The following is a 21,382-nucleotide window of genomic DNA, read 5'->3' as shown; positions in this document are numbered from 1 at the left end:
TGGCGATAAGATTCTTCCTCCTTCCCACACATACAACACAAAGAATTTTCAACCGACACCTCTCGCCTTTCCAAATTGACCCTAGTAGCAAGCTTATTTTCAAGCATCCTCCAAGTAGTAAGAACAGCAAAAGGTATGGCTTTGCATCTCCACAACCTACTGAAAGCTGGAGAAGAAACCACCTCGCGATCCTTCCTAACATAAATATAGGCAAAATTAATTGAAAACGTTTGAAGACCCCCAACCTTCCAAACCCAACTATCCACCTCTTCCGGGACCAACCTTGCCTCAAGTAAAATCTGAAACAATTGATCCTCCAAAGGTTTCTCCAATCGAAAAAAAATCTTTACCAGGGAAGCTGCCAAACCCAAACTCCATTAATCCAAGACCCAAGCTCAGCCACCATTGCTTCTTTGGCCGAACTTATAGAAAACAGTATCGAAAAAACTCTCTTCAGCGCGTCACAACCCAACCAATTGAACTCCCAGAAAGAAATATCCTTTCCATCACCAACTTTCCACTTAACCCCATCTTCAAAACTTCTTCCCCAATCCTCCGAAGCCCATACCTCTTTCAGATCTTTCCACCAAAGAGAGCTCCTACTTCTTATTCCTACCCCACCCAAACTTCTCCAACCACCGTATTTAGAAACTAGAACCTCCTTCAAAAGACCACCCTTTTCCGAGCCTAACCTCCAAATCCACTTACCTAGCAAAGCCAAGTTGAACAACTTTAGATCAATGATACCTAACCCCCCAAACTCGTGAGGCTTACAAACTTTCTCTCAAGAAGCCCAAGCGATCTTCCTTCCATCAGAACCCCACCCCCAAAGAAAATTTCTTTGGATCCTGAACAACTTATCTGCCACCCCAAAAGGCAATTTGAATAAGGACATAAAGAATAATGGAATAGAGGAAAGAACAGACTTGGTCAAACAAATCCTCCTAGCCATCGACAAACACCTACCTTTCCACCTACTTAGTCTAGCCTGAACTTTCTCTATCACCTCATTCCAAAAAGCACATCGCTTATGACTCCCGCCAACTAGCAGTAAACAAAAGGAGCAACCATCATGTCGCAACTAAACATAGCTGCAAAACGCTGAAGCGAAAATTGACCCATCACCATCCCTCCAATTCTGCTTTTTGAAAAATTAACCCTAAACCCAGAAGTTAGCTCAAAACATTGCAAAATCGCCTTAATATTGAACACGCTTTTGGTGTTAGCTTCACAGAAGAACATAGGATCATCTGCATATTGTAGCATATTTACCTTCACTTTAGACTTGCCAACTTCCAAACTATCAATCAACTTCTTTTCCTCTGCCATCCTTACCACCCCAGCCAATCCTTCTGCCACTATAAGAAAGAGAAACAGAGCAAGCGGATCACCTTGACAAAGTCCCTTCCGAGGAAAGAACTCCCTAGAAGGACTACCGTTCACAAGAACTGAAACAGAAGCTGACTCTAAGCAACCCTTTATCCACTGAATCCATAGATCACAAAAGCCCAACCTCCGTAGCATATAGTAATTAAACTCTCAGTTAACCGAGTCATACGCCTTCTCATAGTCAACTTTGAAGAAAACACAACTCTTCCTCTTTCTCTTGTATTCTTCCAAAACTTCATTAGCTACAAGTACACTGTCTAGCAAACCCCTTCCTTCAAGAAAAACCGACTGTCTAACGTCAATAACTTTATTGATCACCTTTTTTAGGCGCAAAGACAACACTTTGGAGATGATTTTGTACAAGCAACCTACTAATGAAATGGGTCTAAACTCCCCGAATTGCTGAGGGTTTTCCACTTTTGGTATTAAACAAAGAAACGAAGCATTGGAACCTCTGGGCCAGTGACCATTAACTGCGAAATCCTTCACCGCCAACACCACATCCTTTTTCAAGATATCCCAACAAAATTTTAGAAAACCGAAATTAAAACCATCAGGACTGCGACTCTTTGAGTTGTCACAGCTCCAAACTGTTGTCCTTATCTCTTCTTCGGAAAAATCTCCAATCAGCAGATCATTGTCCGAATCCGAAATGGAAATGAACCTAACATTATCAAGTCTAACCTGACAAGCATCGTTCCTTGCAAACCTGTCTTCAAAGAATTCACGAACCTTATCCTTGACCACGTCCTTATCGTCACACCATTTGCCATTAATAGAGACCCCATGCAGCTGATTCCTTACCCTTCTCCATTTTACCGACGAGTGAAAAAAATGTGTATTAAGATCCCCCTGTTTTATCCACCTTTGTATTAAGTGAGAGAGAGTAGAGAGAAAGAAAAAGCAAAAAATAATACCCTTAATATCCTCTCTTAAACTTAGGAGAGGCAATTCAAGCACCTTTAGTTTACATTTAAAAGTGTGAAAATGAGTGTCATAGATGAGTTTGGTTAAAATGTCTGTTATTTGAAATTGAGCTGGTAAGTGAAGAAGAGTGAGACGTTTATCGTGTACATAGTCCTGAGCAAAGTGTAAATTAAGTTCGAAGTGTTTTGAACGTGAATGCATTATGGGATTGGCAGCAAGTTGAACCGCTCTCATATTTTCTAAGTGAATCAGTGGTGTGGAAGAGGAAATGAGAAGCTCTTGTAGCAGAGAACTGATCCAAATAATGTCAGCAAGAGCAGCAACAACATTCATATTTTATGCATATGTACTACTTCGAGAAACAACTTTTTGTTTCTTAGAAGATCATGAAACAAGATTTCGTCCAACAAAGATGCAATAACCTGTAGTTGACTTTCGATCATCCAAGTCAGTAGCCCAATCGGAGTCACTGAAAACAACAATAGAGTAATTTGGAGAAGACTAAAGACAAAGACCGTGAGTTGCAGTGTCAGCCAAATAACGAAGAATTCTCTTGATAGCCTTCCAATGTGTCAATTGTGGTTTGTGCATGTATGGACAAACCTTGTTGACGGAGAAGGAAAGTTCAAACCGAGTGAGAGTAACATATTCTAGAGCCCTAACGATAGAGCGATAGAGAGTAGGATAAGCTATAGAGACCGAATCATCAACAATAAAACGCAGTGAAGAAATCATGGAAGTCACTACTCAAATTGTCCATTTACATACCAATTATTACATACAGATCCGAATTCGTATATAAAGTGAGCATTACATATGAATATTTACATACATATTTAATTTAGTATGTAAATAGACATTATCCGTATGTAAAAATAAAAGTGATTACATACAGATTTTTTCGTATAAAAGAATAAAAATTATTACATACAGATTTTTTCGTGTGTAAGCCAAAAGTGATTACATATGAATTTAATCAGTATGTAATTTTGGCACCATGAAGCGGAAATAATTACGAATTGTACCCGTATATAAAATATTAAATACAAAATATTTTTAATAATTATAATATTAATAATATTATAGTATTAATAATATTTAATAATATTAACAATACTTAATAATACTAACAATATTTAATAATATTAACAATATTTTATAATATTAATAATATTAATAGTATTTAATAATATTAATAGTATTTAATAATATTAATAGTATTAATAGTATTTAATAATATTAATAGTATTTAATAATATTAATATTATTAATAGTATTTAATAATATTAATAGTATTAATAATATTTAATAATATTAATAGTAGTAATAATATTTAATAATATTAATAGTAGTAATAATATTTAATAATATTAATAGTAGTAATAATATTTAATAATATTTAATAATATTAATAGTAGTAATAATATTAATAGTATTAATAATGTTTATAATATTAATAATATTTAATAATATTAATAATGTTTATAATATTATTAATATTTAATAATATTAATAATGTTTATAATATTATTAATATTTAATAATATTAATAATGTTTATAATATTATTAATATTTAATAATATTAATAATTTTTATAATATTAATAATATTTAATAATATTAACAATATTTAATAATATTAATAATTTTTATAATATCAATAATATTTAATAATATCAATAATATTTAATAATATCAATAATATTAATAATATCAATAATATTAATAATATTAACAATATTTAATAATATTAACAATATTTAATAATATTAACAATATTTAATAATATTAACAATATTTAATAATATTAATAATAATAAAAATAAGTATAATAAAAATCATAATATGACAAAATAACATGTTTGGTATAGTGCTTAAAGCTTTTTTGGTCACTTAAGGAACTTGGCTTCGAGTTCCGCCTACTACAGTTTGTTTGTGTTCAATGGAGCCATTTTGCTCCTGAGTGTGTGGACAAAAGAACATATCTGGTATAGTGCCATATGAACATAAAACTTTGATAAAAGATAAAAACTATTTTGCATTGTCACTTTTCAAACATTTTATAAACACCCAATTTGTTTTTCCACAAACTTTTTGAATTGCAAAAACACATAAATGGCTTGCGATTTATATGAGATAAGATATAGTATACCGAGAAAAATCATTAAGGAAAGCAATATAATACAAAGAACCATTTGTGGATGCAGTATGAGAAGGACCCAGATATCAACAAACACCAATTGGAGTGGAGCAGTGTAAACAATGTGTAAAAAGAAGTTGATAAACCTTAGCTCTAACACAAGAGTTACAAAAGGAAACATTTGTATTATAGGGAATATCCTTTAGATGCATAACATGATGAACAATTTTAGACGAAGCATGACCAAGGCGTCTATGCCAAAGTTCATAAGCATTCACAACACTATTGTAAGAAGTAGTGTTAACAGAAGGAGAAGGATATACAGGACATTCTAAACTAGGAAAAACGTAAAGACCATCACATATTTGTCATTAGAGAATGGTCTCCTTTATAACCTGATTTTTGACAAAACAATGATTAAGGAAGAATTCAAAGTAAACCCATTGTCACAAGCAAACTGAGAAACACTCAAAAGATTATTGTTAATAGATGGAACATGTAAAAGATTATTAAGTTGGAAGAAATGAATAGAAAAATTATTGAAAAGAGACGTGATGACTTTTTACGGCAAGTGCACCGCGTTTTTCAGAAGTAATAATTGTCTCTAAGGACGGATATCGATCCCACAAGGAACAGTGAATTATCGAGTACAATATTCGCTAAATATAACAACAGAACAATAAAAGGAGTTTGAAGTGATGATGTTGGCACTGATCAATAAGAAAACAAACAAATAATTAGTTGCTTCAATTAGAAAAATAGGGATTAAGTTTCATCTCTCCCACTCTCATATATTTTGATTAGCATGTTAATATTGAGTTCTTTTAGTGAAATTGATGCACGTAGAAAATTCATTTATATCAATCTCTCGCATATAAAATTCTTAAGAATGTTTCCTAAATATCGATCTCTCGCATACTTATAAAAACAACTTAGAAATCACAATCAGACGTTAATGGCAATTAACATTTCAAGTCTATCTTTAGCACTCAAATATGTTAAGTATTGATGTTTAGGTCTGAACCCTAAAAATACCTCTCGATTAGATTTAAGATTCTCAATTTGTCACGGAAAGTTAAAAGTAAAACAACAATACCAATAATCAATCAAAAACTGAATATTAATATGTAAGATATCACCTCAATACATAAGAGTTTGAGCATATTACTCTCAATCCAAAATGGTAGAATTAGCCACACATACTTCTAGCACCTTCCATTCTCCCAATTGGGTTACAATTCACTCTGTGGTGTTTTCCTCTCAATCTGGCACACTAGGGTTGAACCTCTAGCCCTCTATTTATCCTAGTTTTCTAGGGTTAGGTTGCTTCCTGTGTCGCGCTAATGGGTTAAATGATAAAACATAAAAAAGGCTCAATCTTTCTTTGCATCTTTTTCCATTCTGGGACCTTCCGGCTTTATCTTTTCAGCTCAAATTATTCTCCTTTATTCCAAATCTTCAATCTTCCCTAGAAATCTGCAATTAACACCAAATTTGGAAATAAAATGTTCTTATTCAAATAAAGCTCATAAAAATGTAAAAAGGTATAAATTCATAAATTAGGGATTATTTTATATGTAAATTAGCAATAAATCTTCATAAGTGTCTATATTTTAATATGAAATATTACTGAAATTAGACACTTATCAAGACACAGATCCAATGTTACGAATAGGCATACCTGAGTCATTGCCAAGTTGGACAGTATCATTACTAGTGTAGTTTTGTTTCTTGGAGAAACAGAAGAGTTATGCGTTATGTGATGTGTAGCTCTAGTATCAGGGTACCACATGGGATCATTGGTCGTGGAGGGTGTGCCTTAAATGGACGGTTTAGATGCATTGATAGTGGGCTAAAAAAAAGGAAGTATTAGTAGAAATTTTAGAGAAAAGACCTAGGTCAGACCGTGTCCAACAGTGTAGCGTAGTGTGTCCAAATTTGAAGCATAATTGACATTGAACACGAGATTATTAAGACGGAAAGAAAACATAACCAGACCACAAACTTTTGGGGGAGAAATTGTCTTTTGTTGTTAGAATACATTTGCGAAGAACCACGACCACCACGAGAAGAGTTTCCACGAAAGAAAGGTTTCGAAGATGACGTATGACCCAAGTTGGTAGAGGTAAGATTAGCTTGTGCAAGAGAAGGATCAAGAAACTTGTGTTTTTCAAAACAATATTCTTAAGCCAAAAGCAGAGTCTCAATGTCTTCAACGATATATGGATCAAGAAGAGATGTGATGGAAATGATGAAGTTGTCGTACTCCTTCGGTAAACCATCGAAAATGACGTTGCGAGATGATCTTCATAGGAAGCAAGAGAGTTAACCACTCTTTTGATGTCAAGAAGATATGTTGAGATTGTACGATCATGTTTTTGAGATTTGAATTAAAACTTGAGTTTATGAATCTTGGCACGAGTGTGTGAGGTAAACGTTCAACTTATCCCATATGAGATGAACGAAATGCAGGCCAACCATTTGGGTGAGGTGAAAAGTAAACATGGAAGTCAAAAGCCAGGCAACGAGAAGATTATCTTGTTGTCGATGCAAAAGAAATGAAGGATTTATAGTTGACGTATCAGTGGAGAGATGTTGTGGAGGAGTAACAGAGGACTCCAATAACCGAAGAAGATTAAGACCTTCAACCTGGACAAGAACTTGATGCGCCAAACAAGAAAATTGTCATCATTGAATTTTAGATTTAAAGGGGTGAAGAAAGTATGGAGTTGAGTGAAAGAGTTTGAAGAAGAATTGGTCTGGATAGAGGAACGAGAAGAAAAAGAGGACATTGTGGGAAAAAAATTACAAACTTGTGATACCGTGTAAAGAGAGAGGAAAAGACACCCAATAAGCAAAAGAAACTAAATATTATTCACGATATCTTGAGTAAATAAGTAATGAGTATTATATACCACATAAAGACAAAGTTAGGTAAGCGACTGAGCAAGAGTATATTATACATATCCTTAACAAATTTAAATCTCAATATTTATGAAAGGGTATTACTTAATTTGTTTCACACAATTAAAATTAAATAAATCAAATCTTTAATTGATTTATTAAGAATTTCACTTCATGAAACAATAAGTACTCCCTGCGAGTGCGGGCAACTCTTAAAACATACAACATAATTCTAGATAGATTTAATTGATCTAAGATCTGCTTTCTTGATCTAAGATCTGCTTTCTGGCCTTCTTACATATAAAATATTTCTAGGCATCCCCAACTTTTCCCATCCTCAAATAAATTGGAAACCTGGCAACTCTTTTAGCATCTTCTCCCCAAGAAAGCTTGAATTTTTGAACTACTTCCTCCGCAAGAAGCTCCACTCCCTTCTCCTTAGCCGTCTGATATGCTGACCATGATTTTATGTAAGTAAAGAAATCATCCAAATTCATCAAAGTCTCTGTCACAAACTCAAAGGGTCCTGTGTGATCAGCACCCTCCACAGGTTCAAATGGAAAATCAATGCTTCCATAAAGCTTATCAACCAATTTTCGTGCAGGGTCCCAATAAGGGCCTACTTCACTGGAATAGAATTCATCAAGGACTGTGTCTACTTCATCACAAACTCTTGGCAAATAGTAGCACCATGCAGCAATCACTCCATGAGGCTTCTTCAGGATCCATTTCACTTGTTGGTAGAAGGTTGGCATGTCAAACCAGTGCAGGGATTGGGCTATGGTCACAAGGTCTACGCTTCCCTCAGATGCCACCATTTCTTCAAGTTCAGCCATTGACATGATTGGAGGAGTGTGTTGGTATCTCACGTTACAAATCTTCACTGCAAATTCAAGTTGCTTGGCACTAGCATCCGTCGCTATCACCTTCTCGTATATCACACTTAACTGAAATGAAACATAAAATTTACTTTCGACACATGTGTTTGTGGAAATTGAGAAAGAAATGTGGATGGAAGTGGAAAGTGAAGAATTTACAGAGAGGGAAAGTGAAGAAAATTAAGGAGAAGAAAGTGAAGATACAGATTTGGCAGCCTGGCCACTTCCAGTGCCAACATCCCAAGCAAGGCTGTGAGAGGGAGTCTTTGAAGCAATGAATTGGAAGAGCTGTGGAGGATAACTTGGTCTTGCATCTGCATACTCTTTTGCCTGCTTCACAAATAGATCTGCCATTTCTCTTTTATCTTAGCTTTCCAATTTCTTCTCAGTAATAGTCTTGTGTTTGTGTGTATACAAAGATAAATATATATAAACAATGTGTCATCGCCTCCCCCGAATGATGAATGGTATACAAAAACAATTTCAATTTCGATTCTTCTGCATAAAGTTGATTGGCCATAGAGCAGTGAACGTGGAGGAGAGAAATTTCTATGAAATTGCAACTCTCTTTCAAGACCTCTCTGCAAATTATTCTCATTTTCTTAATTGGGGACCACCACTTGTTCATAGTTTGATTGATCCAAATAAAAGCTGTTTGAGACAGTGATTCGAGTTTAGACCAGGCCCACTTAATAGAACGAAATTACTTCCAAGAATGACACATGGAAGACAAAAAATAAATATATAACCGTGAAAAATGAAAAAAAGAAGAAGAGACTATTACAGATAAAAATAGATGAGACTCGTATATTTTGGTTTTTAAACATTGCAATGATCTCTTTTGGAAGAAATGTCTTAAAAGAAAATAAATATTTGTATCGAATGAAAAAAAATCATTATTTTCACATCAAAAACAATAAAATAAAATATTTGGTAAAAAAATTACATAAATAAGTGAACCATACTAAATAGAACAATTACCCTCGGATAAATTTATCGTATATGTTTAAAATTTTAAAATTAAAATAAGAACACGAAAAAAAAAATTAGGTCCTAGGTGGCTAGGCCCATAAGTTTCAACATAACTTTGTTCCTAGTACAATTAAGTTGCAAGAAATTTGATAGTAAAAAATGTGGTTTCGGGCATTAAAGCGCGTCCAAGGACTTACTTTGGATTTTTTTTTATATAAGATTAAAATAGTCATTAATCTCTAATGATGAAAAAAATATGAATTCTTAAATTATTTTAGTAGATTTCGTTTTATTTCTTCACTTACACACAAAAAGTCCTTATTTCTAATTGAAAATCTATTTTATAATGGGTAAGTAATATTAGAAATAGTTCCTTATATATGTTTAAAAAAATTATTTAGTATTCAATAGATTGATAAACTTCTAATAACACTTAATTTGCTTAGATGGTGAGGCAAGGAGAACGCAGAGGATCTGGTAGTAATCAACACGCCTACGGACACTCAAATGGTTTCACGACGTTTTTCTTTGCAAATTTCCCATATGGGTATGGGGAGCTGGACATGATCAAGATTTTTAGAAGGTGGGCTAGGGTTAAAGAAGTGTTTATTTCAAGAAGGCTTAACAAATGGGGAAGAAGGTTCGGGTTCGTCCGTTTCTTTGAAGTCAGGAATGTGGGGAGGCTGGAGAAGGACCTGGACCAGATTTACATAGGCAACAAAAAACTACATGTAAACGTTCCGAAATATAGGAGAAGCGAACTGGAAGCTAAAGGTCAGGGGAGTGAAACCAATGAGTACCATAAAGAGCAGGGAATGAGGTACAGGAAAATGCAGGAGGAGCCATTGTCAAACAGCGGTCAGAAGAGGAAAACAGAGGTATGGAGAGTGAAGGCAGGGAGCAAGTCATATGCAGATGCTACCAAAGGTAATGACCAAAGAAGATGGGAGGGGTCAACCTTTACCGCTGAGAAGAAAGTCTTACCATGGATGGCGTACAGTATGGTAGGGCAGTTAAGGGAAGAAATAAGCTCTGACGAACTAGACGACGAATTTATTAAAGGGGGTATGAGCTTAGTTCGTGTTAGATCCCTGGGAGATAATCTTGCTCTCCTGACTCCACGAGAAGGGGTGAATATGAAGGAGGTCATAGACCTCAATAAGGTGTGGTTTGGGAGTGTGTTTCAAAATATTGAGCCATGGACGGAGGAGTATGCTGCAGAGCACAGAGTAGTATGGGTACGCTGTTATGGTCTGCCTCTACAGTTGTGGACCAAGGATTGCTTCTCAAAAATAGTTGGAGAGGAAGCGTCGCTAGTGTCTATTGATGAAGCAACGGTCAAGTGGGAAAACTTGGAGTATGTAAGACTCAAAGTTCGCCTACGCAAAAACCATAATGCCAGAATGGTTAAGAATATGCTGATTAATGGCCTGGAGGTGTCCGTTTATGTCGAAGAAGAACAACCCATTAGACTCGAAGGGCAGTGTATGTGTCATCGACATTATCTGGAGACCACGGATAGCGTCTCATCCTCAGAGACTTATGTAGAGGAGTCGGATACCCCGGGTTTTGACGGTGAGGAGGAGGGCTTGAGTGGACGGAGGGTTCGGCAACCGGAGGAGACGGAGGAGAAGGAGGAGGAGGGCAAAGACCCCAATGACAATACGACAAACGTTTCCCTATCTCGGGTATCTGTTACGAATGGGAATAAGGGGCAGAATAAAGTAAACAAGGTTTACATTGAAGAGGAAATTGAGGGAAAGGAGGAAGCAACTTTAATATCTCAGTTGGCACAGGATAATATGCTTTTGCAAAGTCACCTTTGTGGGCATGCTGAGCTGGCTAGGTTAGTGGTGGAATTAGAAAGCACAAATACGCATACAAAGCCCAATATGCGTCTGGGCCAAAATGTTGAGAGAAAGGCCCATACGGGAATAGGGAGTGAGGAAAGATTGAACCTTACACAGAAGGAAGCAGAACAAACACCTGGAAGGGCGATTAAGTCAAAGGGAGATGAAGAACAACGTCATGAGGGAAATCCTGAAACATTATGTCGAGTGGAAGCGGGAAGTGGAAGTGAGAGCCGCCATCTTGAACCAAATCACAATCAGGAGGGGCATTGTGCTGCTGGGATAAATCAAGAAGGGATGACGGAGCATGGTTTGTCGGAAGAAGAGGTGGCAGAAACAGGTACTACAACCAAAACCCAACCACGAAAACAAAAAGCACTTCGAGAGCTGGGGGACGCAAATACCTTTCCTAGGCGTTCTGCTCGATTGAGCGAGAAACTCTTCCAGAAGAAGAATGACTTGGTGAACAGAGAAGGTACGTTCTCAGCATCAATTTCTGATGGGGACATATTGTTATGTAATGCTAGAGTCTTGAGTCTAGGAAGTAGGGAGGAGTCAGATAACCTTTGGGAAGTTGGAAAACAGTTTGGGTTAGCCTGCAGGGGAGAGGAAGATGAGGTGGTTCAAGAATTTAACACAATGGAAGATAGAGATCAGGAAGAGAAGAATAATGCAGAGTGGGGTAGACAAAGAGATTTAGATGCTGATTTTTAACCTGAATATTAGAGGTATGGGGGGAGGAACAAAAGTACGTTATCTGAGAAGGTGTATTTCGAAGGAGGGAGTGGAATTCATGTGCTTACAGGAAACAAAAACTACAGATATAACGGATGCTAGGTGCTTTTCTATTTGGGGGGATAACAATATTGGTTGGATCCATAATGGAGGGGAGAGTGGTAGAGGAAGTCTTCTCTCCTTGTGGCATAAAGATGTGTTTCAGTATGAAAGTCATTCAATGGGGAAAGGGTACATAGCTGTCATGGGTCTGCATGGGAAATCATCTCGGAGGTGCTGTGTGGTTAATGTCTACGCAGCATGCACTTTAAAAGAGAAGAAAGCTCTCTGGGAGGAATTGACCAAGTGTAAAGCAAATTCACAGATTGGGATGTGGTGCGTCTGCGGGGATTTTAATGCAATAAGAAGACGAGCAGAAAGACAAGGGATGGATAGGGGAGACTTTATAAAAGAGATGAAGGAGTTTAATGGGTTTCTAGAGACAAATCTACTGATGGATTTGCCCATTGTTTGGAAAAAGTTCACGTGGTTCAAAGCAAATGGAACAGCAAAGAGTAGGATTGATAGAGCTCTTGTAACAGAGGAGTGGCTACAGTGTTGGCCTACCTGCAAGCAGTATGTTCAAAGAAGGGAGGTCTCAGACCATTGTGCTTTGCTGATTAAATGCCTGGACAAGGACTGGGGTCCCAAGCCCTTTAGGTCGTTAGATGCATGGCTTTCGGAAAAAGGCTTTGCTGAAATGGTGGAGGAAAAGTGGAAGTCATATTCAACCGAAGGAGGTGCAGTTAAAGGGCTCAAGGAAAAGCTTAAACTTCTGAAGATGGATCTGAAAGTCTGGAATAGGGACGTGTTTGGAAACTTGGACTTGATCAAGAGCTCTATAATGCAGGAAATGGAGACACTTGACGGTCAAGATTGTAACGGCCAATTGGGGGAAAGTCAGAAACAAGCTAGAACAGATCTGGTTAGAAGGCTTTGGGAGACGGATAACAAGCTAGACTCTCTTATCCGTCAAAAGGCTAGGACAAGCTGGTTCAAATTTGGTGACTCTTGCTCTAGGTTTTTCCACTCAAATCTTAGGTGGAGAAGACTAAGAAATGAAGTCAAAGGGGTAGAGGTAGGAGGCCTATGGTGCGAGGAGCCTAGTACTGTTCGAAGAGAAGCTAAAAGGATCTTTGAAAATAGATTTAAAGCAACGAAGGATTTTGGGGTGAGACTTGATGAGGTAGATTTTAAAACCCTTGCTAAAGAAGACAGCTTGCGAATGATAGAGACCTTCTCTGAGGAAGAAATTAAGGATGCGGTGTGGCAATGTGAAGGCTCAAAAAGTCCAGGTCCGGATGGTTTCAATTTTAACTTTATCAAGAAAAGTTGGAAGTACTTAAAGGCTGATTTTGTAGCTGCAGTAGCGGAATTCTATAAAACAGGATGTATTCCCAAGGGGTGCAATGCTTCGTTCATAGCATTAGTTCCAAAAGTTAAGGATCCTTGCAAGCTCGATCAGTTCAGACCCATATCCTTAGTGGGCGCTATTTATAAAGTCATTGCTAAGGTATTAGCAGGAAGGTTAAAGAAAGTGCTACCGAATTTAATAGATGAGAGCCAATCTGCTTTTATTAAGGATAGGGGTCTCACAGATAGTGTGATACTGGCAAACGAGGTGATTGAGGATCTTAGAAGGAAGGGGAGAAGCGGGTTGTGCTTGAAAGTTGATTTTGAAAAAGCGTATGACTCGGTAAGGTGGGAGTACATGTATGATATGCTTCATAGGATGGGTTTTCACAAGACCTGGATTCAGTGGATTAGAGGATGTATGGAGTCAGCCACAGTGTCTGTCCTAGTCAACGGGAGTCCAACTGAAGAATTCAGACCGACAAGAGGCTTGAGACAGGGAGATCCCTTAGCACCGTTCCTCTTCACAGTTGTGGCTGAAGGTCTTGCTGGGCTAGTCAGGCAGGCGTTAAAAACCAACCTTTTGGCGGGGATAAAGATTGGAAGTAAGGAGGTAGTTGTGAGCTTTCTGCAGTATGCGGATGACACCCTTTTTTTCTGCGAGGACTCATGGAGTAATGTGGTAAGTATGAAGGCAATTTTAAGGGGTTTTGAAATAGCGTCTGGGCTGAAAATTAACTTCCACAAATCAAGTCTGGTAGGCTTTAATGTTGACAACTCGAGTCTTCGATGCTACTCAAAACTCTTAAATTGTGGTCAGATGGGTTACCCGTTTAAGTACTTGGGAATAGAAGTAGGAGGAAACCCAAGGAAAGAAACGTTTTGGAAACCTGTAGTGGAAAAGCTGAAGGCCAGATTAAGTATGTGGAAGGGGAGGTTTATGTCCTTGGCAGGAAGGATCTGCGTAATTAAGTCCGTGCTCACTGCAATACCCCTCTTTTATCTGTCCGTATTCAAAGCCCCAGAATCGGTCTACAAAAGCATTATTAGTATTCAGAGAAAATTTCTCTGGGGATGGGGAAAAGAGACCAGGCCGATTTCATGGGTAAGTTGGGGAGAGGTGTGCAAGCAGAAGGAAGATGGAGGACTGGGAATCAAGGATATTAGAAAGCTGAATTTTGCCCTTGTAGCAAAATGGAAATGGCGGCTTATCTCACAAGAGCCAGGGAAGTGGAAGGAGGTGTTTACTTCAAAATATGGTTTGCAGCCACAGGAGACACAGATTCCAGTAAAATATCAGTCATGGTGGTGGAGAGATTTAAAGAAGATATGTATAGAGGGAGAAGGCGAAGGTTGGTTCAAAGAAGAGCTACGATGGAAATTAGGAAAGGGGGATAAGATTAGGTTTTGGGAGGATGTGTGGAATGGTAATACAAGTCTTAAAACTGATTTCCCAAGATTGTATTCCTTAGTGGCGAATCAGGAGGAAAAACTAGAGGAAGCTGGAGAGTGGGAGGGATCCGAATGGCATTGGAGGCTACAATGGAGGAGGGAGAGATTTGAGTGGGAATCTGAGATGGAGAGAAATCTTAGAGAAAGAATTTCAGGATCTGAAGTGAAGAGACATGTAAATGACATCCTAGTGTGGGGGGAGGAGGAGCTAGAGAGGTACACGGTGAGCTCAGCCTACCTTTGCTTAGGCAAACATCTAAGAGGGTCACAACACGTGATTTTTGAGCTCCTCTGGAAAGCCACAGCATTCCCTAATGTGCTAGTAACAGCGTGGAGAGTACTCATAGACAGAATTCCAACACGAGAGGCCCTAGTGAGAAGAGGTGTGCAGATGGAATCCACAGTCTGTGTTCTGTGTAGGAATATGGAGGAATCAGCAGAGCATCTATTCATTGAATGTGAGGTTGCGCAGCATGTTTGGTCCCTGTGCCAAAAGTGGTTGGGAATTGTGTTAGTACAAAATAACGAGATTCAATCCCATTTTGAGAGTTTTCTTTGTACTCAGGCCAGTGGAAAACAGATCTTAGTGTGGAAAGGTATCTGGGCAGTGATTATAAGAGGTATCTGGGACCAGAGAAACTCCATCCTGTACAAACAAGGTGTTGTGGATGCAGAGGAGATGATCCAGCTGGCGCAGCTAAAATCCTGGTCCTGGCTAAAACACAGAACCAACTCCTTTAATTACTCCTTCTCAGATTGGATAATTAACCCGGGTAGCTGTATAAAGAGTGTTAAATAGTTTTTCATGTCCAGCAAAGGGGTCAAGGGGGGTAGGTTGGCTCTGAATGTTCTGGGACGTAAATAGGGGAGCTCCAATATGCAGGTAGCAATAGGAAGCAGAACTAGAAGAGCGGCTATGGTGTTGATTGACATTTTGGACCAGTACTGGAGTGGTAAGGAACTGCAGAAATGAAGGTGAAGAACAGCTGGTGTGAGGCGGTTAGGAAGACAAGGCTACCTTGGGGCAGAGGGGAGTTTTTACTAGCTAGTGATGGACATGGGTCTAAACACATCAAAGGGAAGCAGGAAGGCACGGTCCAAAGAACATTGAAAGTATGGAAAGCTGTAAAATACCATAAGGCATGGACCATAAACCAAAACGGCTGAGAAAGTAATGAGGAGGTGCAGCAGATGGTTGCATTAGTTGTTAGCAGGGACTATGAAGTTTGGAGTTGTGGATTATAGGTGCTATGGTGAAATGGCCTTGGCCAGTTTCGATGATGGCACTGCAAAGTCTGAGTTCGGTGCAAGCTGGAATCGAGGAGCTCCTAGGTGTAGGTTCGGCTCGGTATAGTGCAGATAAGGAATGGAATGGAGAAAGGTTAATAGGTGCGCCACACTCATACACGGTTATATATCACAACAGGGAAAGATAACGGATGCACTCGCTGTGGATGGAAAACAGGTTTTATGGGGAAGGTTCTGGATACGAAGGAATGAAAATGTGTGCAATTTGTGATCCCCGGTTTTGGTGATATCTTAAATAGGCCATGCTTATGGGTAATCTAGTATTGGAAGGAATGGAAGAGGGGGATTGTGCTTCCCCATTATGCCGAAGTGTAAAGTATTTTGGGCAGCAAATGGTCTAGGACGGTAGAAGCCATTTGTAGCTTTAACTATAAGTTATATATGTTTGTTGCTATAAGCACTTTTTGTATACGGGTTGGGACACCCCTAAAGTGTCCCAGTTTTAATTAAATTAATTCTTTGCTGATATAAAAAAGTATTCAATAGATTGATGCTTTTTTTTATTGAAAATAGGAATTCGATATGATCTAATGTTTTTTTTCTGAGTCCAATCTTATTAAATGACCTAATTTTAACTTTGGGAATCACCATGTGTGTATGTTTGTATTCGTTGGGTCAAAGTGGAATTTTGTTCAAACCATGAAACAGACGTTTAATCCAAAATCATGAGTCATTGATTGGGTTAAAGGTGGTTTAGCTCGTGTAAGGAGGTGACAGATGTTATGTGTCATCATCATTATCTTCAGCTTTGTTATAATTACTTGATTTTCATACTCTTCTAACACTGTGAGTTCATACTGTTCTAACACACTGTGAGTCGATAAAAATACATTAATGACATTGGAATCACGGTGGAAGTTGCAAAGAGGGTATTTAAGGAAAATATATATGTGTGTGGGGACGCCCTTTTATGCTTTCTTTGTTACCTGTTTTTCTCTCTTTTCTTCTTAAAAATCCTCCTCCACTCTTACACATTCATGTATCATTTGCATTCACTTTTAGCATGCATGCATTTCTAGGCTGTTTCATCAACCTCCATAATTTCTCTAAGCAAAAAATCATTTTCTCCTTAAAAAATAAATTCTATATTTTATGATTTAGAAATGTATTTTTTTAATAAAATAAAAATACCTTTCAAATTATTCAATCCAAAATATATATATATATATATATATATATTTAAAAGTATATAATTCAGATATACAATGAATGTCATAATGTTTGATGCATTTAGCCGCTCCAATCTTTTTACAATTCACGTGCGATAGTACATGAAGGCCCCCAATTTGTATGGACAGCTTTTTCCTGCACCTCGAGGATTTTTTGGGGCACCTCCATAAATTTAAAAATACCAAAACCGTTCTTAAGAAAGATAAAAATGAAAGTATTGTTTTATATTTTGTCGACGAGTGAAAAAAAAAGTGTTTATTGTGGTGGTGGGATGCAGTATCACGCTTGGCTGCCGTGCTTCCTCCACCCGAGAACCCATCCGAGATCGTTTTTAGCTCAACATGTATGGGTATCTCACGCGGTGGCTCCCTCAGAATCGCTTCCCCTGTCGTTCTCTATCGTTGACTTCGAGTTAATTTTTCAAGAGACCTTCCTTCAAAAGCTTGGCCAATTGGTAGCCTAAGGCCATGCACCGTTTGGTACCATGCCCGAATTCTTTGTGAAACTCACACCAGATGTCTTTCCTTCCTCCCAAATTCCTATCAGCCTTTTGGGGAAACTTCAACTTCTCGGCTACTGCGGGTATAGCTATCAATTCCTTGTACGATATGCGGAATTTGGGGCGGATCTCTTCCTCTTTGTCTCTTTCTTTGGACTTTCCTTTCCGATAAGGGTATTTTCTTGCTTTTGCCTTCTTCTCGGCTGAGGTTTCGTTAACCCTCATAGGCCGAGGAGCCTTTCTTGGCTCTCTCGGTTTAGCCAACCGAGAATGCGAACCATTATTCCTAGCTAACACGCTTCTTCAGTATTGATGTGAGTGACTCCTCTTCGCCCAATTTCAGAAAAGGTTTCGGCTGGGTTCCTTATAAGGGAGTCACAAAACGACCCCGAAGCGACCCCTTGCTCGAAAGCAGACACCATGACATTTTCGTCGCGGGTCCGAAGTGTTACAATGAGATCCCAGAACTGATTCAGGTAATCTTTCACGTCTCCCCTTCCCTTTGTCGCACATTGAAGACATCATACAACACCGGGGGTTTGACCCGGTTTGCATGAAACTGTTCTCGGAATAGCTTGGCGAACTGGGCAAAATAGGAAATATGTCCATCTGGCAGTCGTTGAACCACTGTATGGTCGTGCCTGTGAAGGTACCCATGAACATCTTGCATCGCACTACGTCTGAGCCACCCGAGATTATCATCTGAGCATTGAACGCAGTGAGGTGACTTTCGGGGTCTTCCACCCCCGTCAAGGTAATCTTGGGTGCCACATAGTGCGCGGACACTAGCTCGTCCATGATAGCCTGCGAGAAAGGTTCGGGACAGTCTCTCTCAGGCGGGTTCGCCTCTCGTTGTCCCGGAATACATCGGTCTCGTCGCAAATCCTTATTGGTTTTGCGTAGCTCTTCTTAGAGTGCCGTGATGGTCTCCATAAGTTGTTGCAATGTGGCAGCCTCGCCTGTACCTTCTTGTACCACTGGTACTTGCCTTGCGTTCCTCATCTTCGTTTACAAGCTTGAACAAAGTGTGGATAGGATCAGGTTTTAGCGGGCCCCACGGTAGGCACCAAATGTTCTTGCCGGTTGATTGCGTCGCTGGTTGATTAGATTGGCCTCTTCTGGAATTAGAATCACGTCTCCTTGTTGCGCAAAAATAGGGCTCCGTTGAGACAGAGGGCGCCCTACCTATTGATTACACTCCGACGATCAAGTTAGCTAGGGCTCACCAAAAGTAACAATTTAGTTCAATGTGCAAAAACAGCGTACCTTTTCCTAGAGACTTACTCTCCTTTTATCGATGTATATGCCACATGGAACCATTCTCCTGGAGATAAGTAAATCTTAACTGAAAATATTCCAGCACGTTAAAGTAACAGAAAAACCACCTGTCACGGGTACCAATGATCTTCAGGTGCAAAATAGTAGGCCAATATTTTGTTATCAATGCATCTCCCTATCTACTTAGGGTTAATAACAATGTGCCACGTGTAACAAATATGCAACAGAAACATGCAATAGATACGTAACAGAGAAAATATTCCACATACTAACAATAGTAACAAGGTTATATCTGTTAGAATGCATGACTTTAAACTAGAGGGGGGGTGAATGGTTTAAAGAGGGTTTTCACAAACTTTTTAGTCTAGAATGAAATTCCTTTAAGAAAACTTGATTCATAATTCAGTTTGTCAAAAACACAAAGCAATTTAGCACAGCACCAGAAAAACAATCGGTTGTTTCGTAGAAACAATCGGTTGTTTATACCAGTTCACAAATATAAACTGAAATTAAAGAGTTCAAGGGATAGAGAGATTGCACACACAGGTTTATACTGGTTCACTCTTAAACCAAGAGCTACATCCAGTCTTCCCAGAAACCACTGGGGAATCCACTAAGTAACCAAACCTAGATTACTTACAACACCACCAAAGAAGTGACCTTGATCCCCTCAAGACACACACTTCCTTTGGCTCAGCATAAACACCACCAAGAATGCTGATCTTGACAACCTCAAGAGCACACAACACTTCTCAGCTTCACACACAGAGTTTTCACAAAGTACAAAAGGATTACACTTGTTACAGAAAGATCTGAAATCAATACAAGTTGAAAATCCTATTCCACACTCTCTTGATCAAAGCAATCTCAAAGTAATCTTCAACTCTTCAAAAGCAAAATCAGTGAAAAACTCAAATTTGTTTTTCTTTGATTAAATCTCAGATCTTGTTTGTTACATAATCTGAACAAACTATTTATTGCTTTCAAAGACTGGTCAAAGCATTTAAAACTGGAGCGTATTCAGTTATAAAATCATTTAAAGCTTAGTCAAAGCACAAAACAGTTTTCTGTTATGGTCCCAAAACAAACAATCGGTTGAATGCTCGAATCAATCGGTTGTTTTGGTTTGACAGCAAGTCAACCATCAAAAACAGTTTTCAACCTTTCTCAAAACACCTAAGTATAAAACAATCGATTGATTCGACAAAACAACAGGTTGTTTTTCACTTAGTTTGAAAAACACTTTCAATTAAAAGGTTTAAGAATGCCTAAGCTTTGGATTCAATCAAGAGTGGATTTACACAGATAATCTACCCCAGATCCTATTCTAAAACACCTTATCAACAACAAGCACATCCAGCCTTCCATCAAACTTCAAAGGATTTGGATTCTTCAAAGCTTGAACACACTTGATTCAACAATATCTACCACACAAATATATGTTTTAAACGGGTTCATCAATGAAATTACTTTGCGTACCCATCATGCGCCCTGGGTCGCTCTGGGCCCAACCTGACCAAGGTCATCGGTACAGGTTTACTTAGGCCCAGTTACCGAGCAGGCCTCTCGCGACGCAAAAAGAACCGAGCATACGAAAATACTACCGAGAACTGAGCACTGGTCAGTACAAGTCAATTCTGAAATCCCTAACATATGCCAAAGTAACATCATATTGCCTTGTGATTCGAAAACCGATTCACTCATTATTTAGTTGGGTCCAGGCCTATCACCCTACAACAATCAAAATAAATAAATGCATGTTAAAATTATAATTACAATTTTTTAATTTTATTTTTAATCTAATATAATTCTTACATATATCTCAATAATCAATTAAAACCTCAAAGTGATTATTCTTTGAAATATTCAAAAAATTTATTTACATATATCTCAATTATTACTTTAAATCCTGATATTTATGAAAGGGTATTACTTAATTTGTTTCACACGATTAAAATTAAATAAATAAAATCTTTAATCAACCCAAAAATGAAATATTAATTGATTTATTAAGAATTTGACCACATGAAACTATAAGTAGGCCCTTTGAGTGTGAAGAGTTCTTAAAACATATAAGATGATTGTAGATATATTTAATTGATCTAAGATATGCTTTCTAGCCTTCTTACATATAAAATATTTGATTTAATTATCTTATTTGTCCTTATATTTGGGGTCAATATTCAATTTAGTACAGTGATTTTTAAAAAATCAATTTGGGTCCTATGTTTTTTAAAACGTATCCAAATTGGTCATTTCCGTTAAGTTCCAACTTACAACGTCATATGTTACTTATATGGCAGAAATGTGTTAATGTGGCGGAGAGAGTGTGTTTATGGGACCGAGAGAGATGTTTATGTGGGGAGAGAGAGGTGAGATTGAGAGTTATTATTATTAATAATAATAATAATAACAATAATAATAACAAAAATAACAACAACAACAACAACAACAACAACAACAATAATAATAATAATAATAATAATAA

The 21,382-nt window shown here is 37.9% G+C and overlaps 2 protein-coding genes across 2 annotated transcripts; both read right to left on the bottom strand.

The window, feature by feature from the left end:
• Nucleotides 1–346: 346 nt before the first annotated feature.
• LOC137815931 (uncharacterized) lies at nt 347–1,524 on the bottom strand. Its single transcript, XM_068619039.1, has 3 exons — nt 1,119–1,524; nt 967–1,044; nt 347–708 (listed from the first exon to the last, which is right to left on the bottom strand). The coding sequence occupies exons 1-3, from the start codon at nt 1,522–1,524 to the stop codon at nt 347–349; spliced, it is 846 nt and encodes a 281-aa protein (XP_068475140.1).
• A 5,965-nt stretch (nt 1,525–7,489) lies between these two features.
• Nucleotides 7,490–8,856, bottom strand: LOC137813976 (uncharacterized). Its single transcript, XM_068616483.2, has 2 exons — nt 8,443–8,856; nt 7,490–8,307 (listed from the first exon to the last, which is right to left on the bottom strand). The coding sequence occupies exons 1-2, from the start codon at nt 8,590–8,592 to the stop codon at nt 7,672–7,674; spliced, it is 786 nt and encodes a 261-aa protein (XP_068472584.1). The 5' UTR covers nt 8,593–8,856; the 3' UTR covers nt 7,490–7,671.
• Nucleotides 8,857–21,382: the final 12,526 nt, after the last annotated feature.

This window comes from Phaseolus vulgaris, chromosome 1, assembly GCF_051622355.1.
Source record: "Phaseolus vulgaris cultivar YP4 chromosome 1, ASM5162235v1, whole genome shotgun sequence".
NCBI lineage: Eukaryota > Viridiplantae > Streptophyta > Magnoliopsida > Fabales > Fabaceae > Phaseolus > Phaseolus vulgaris.
The sequence above is the reverse complement of the archived record's forward strand: the minus strand, read 5'-3'. Positions and strand labels throughout refer to the sequence as shown.

Coding starts and splice junctions, on each gene's coding strand:
- LOC137815931 (XM_068619039.1), bottom strand. CDS start 1,524: ATGCTACGGAGGTTGGGCTTTTGTGATCTATGGATTCAGTGGATAAAG. Junction 1,045..1,118: donor AATTGGAGGGATGGTGATGG/GTCAATTTTCGC, acceptor GTTTACTGCTAG/TTGGCGGGAGTCATAAGCGA. Junction 709..966: donor TAGACTAAGTAGGTGGAAAG/GTAGGTGTTTGT, acceptor TGGCTTTGCTAG/GTAAGTGGATTTGGAGGTTA.
- LOC137813976 (XM_068616483.2), bottom strand. CDS start 8,592: ATGGCAGATCTATTTGTGAAGCAGGCAAAAGAGTATGCAGATGCAAGA. Junction 8,308..8,442: donor GTGGCCAGGCTGCCAAATCT/GTATCTTCACTT, acceptor GTTTCATTTCAG/TTAAGTGTGATATACGAGAA.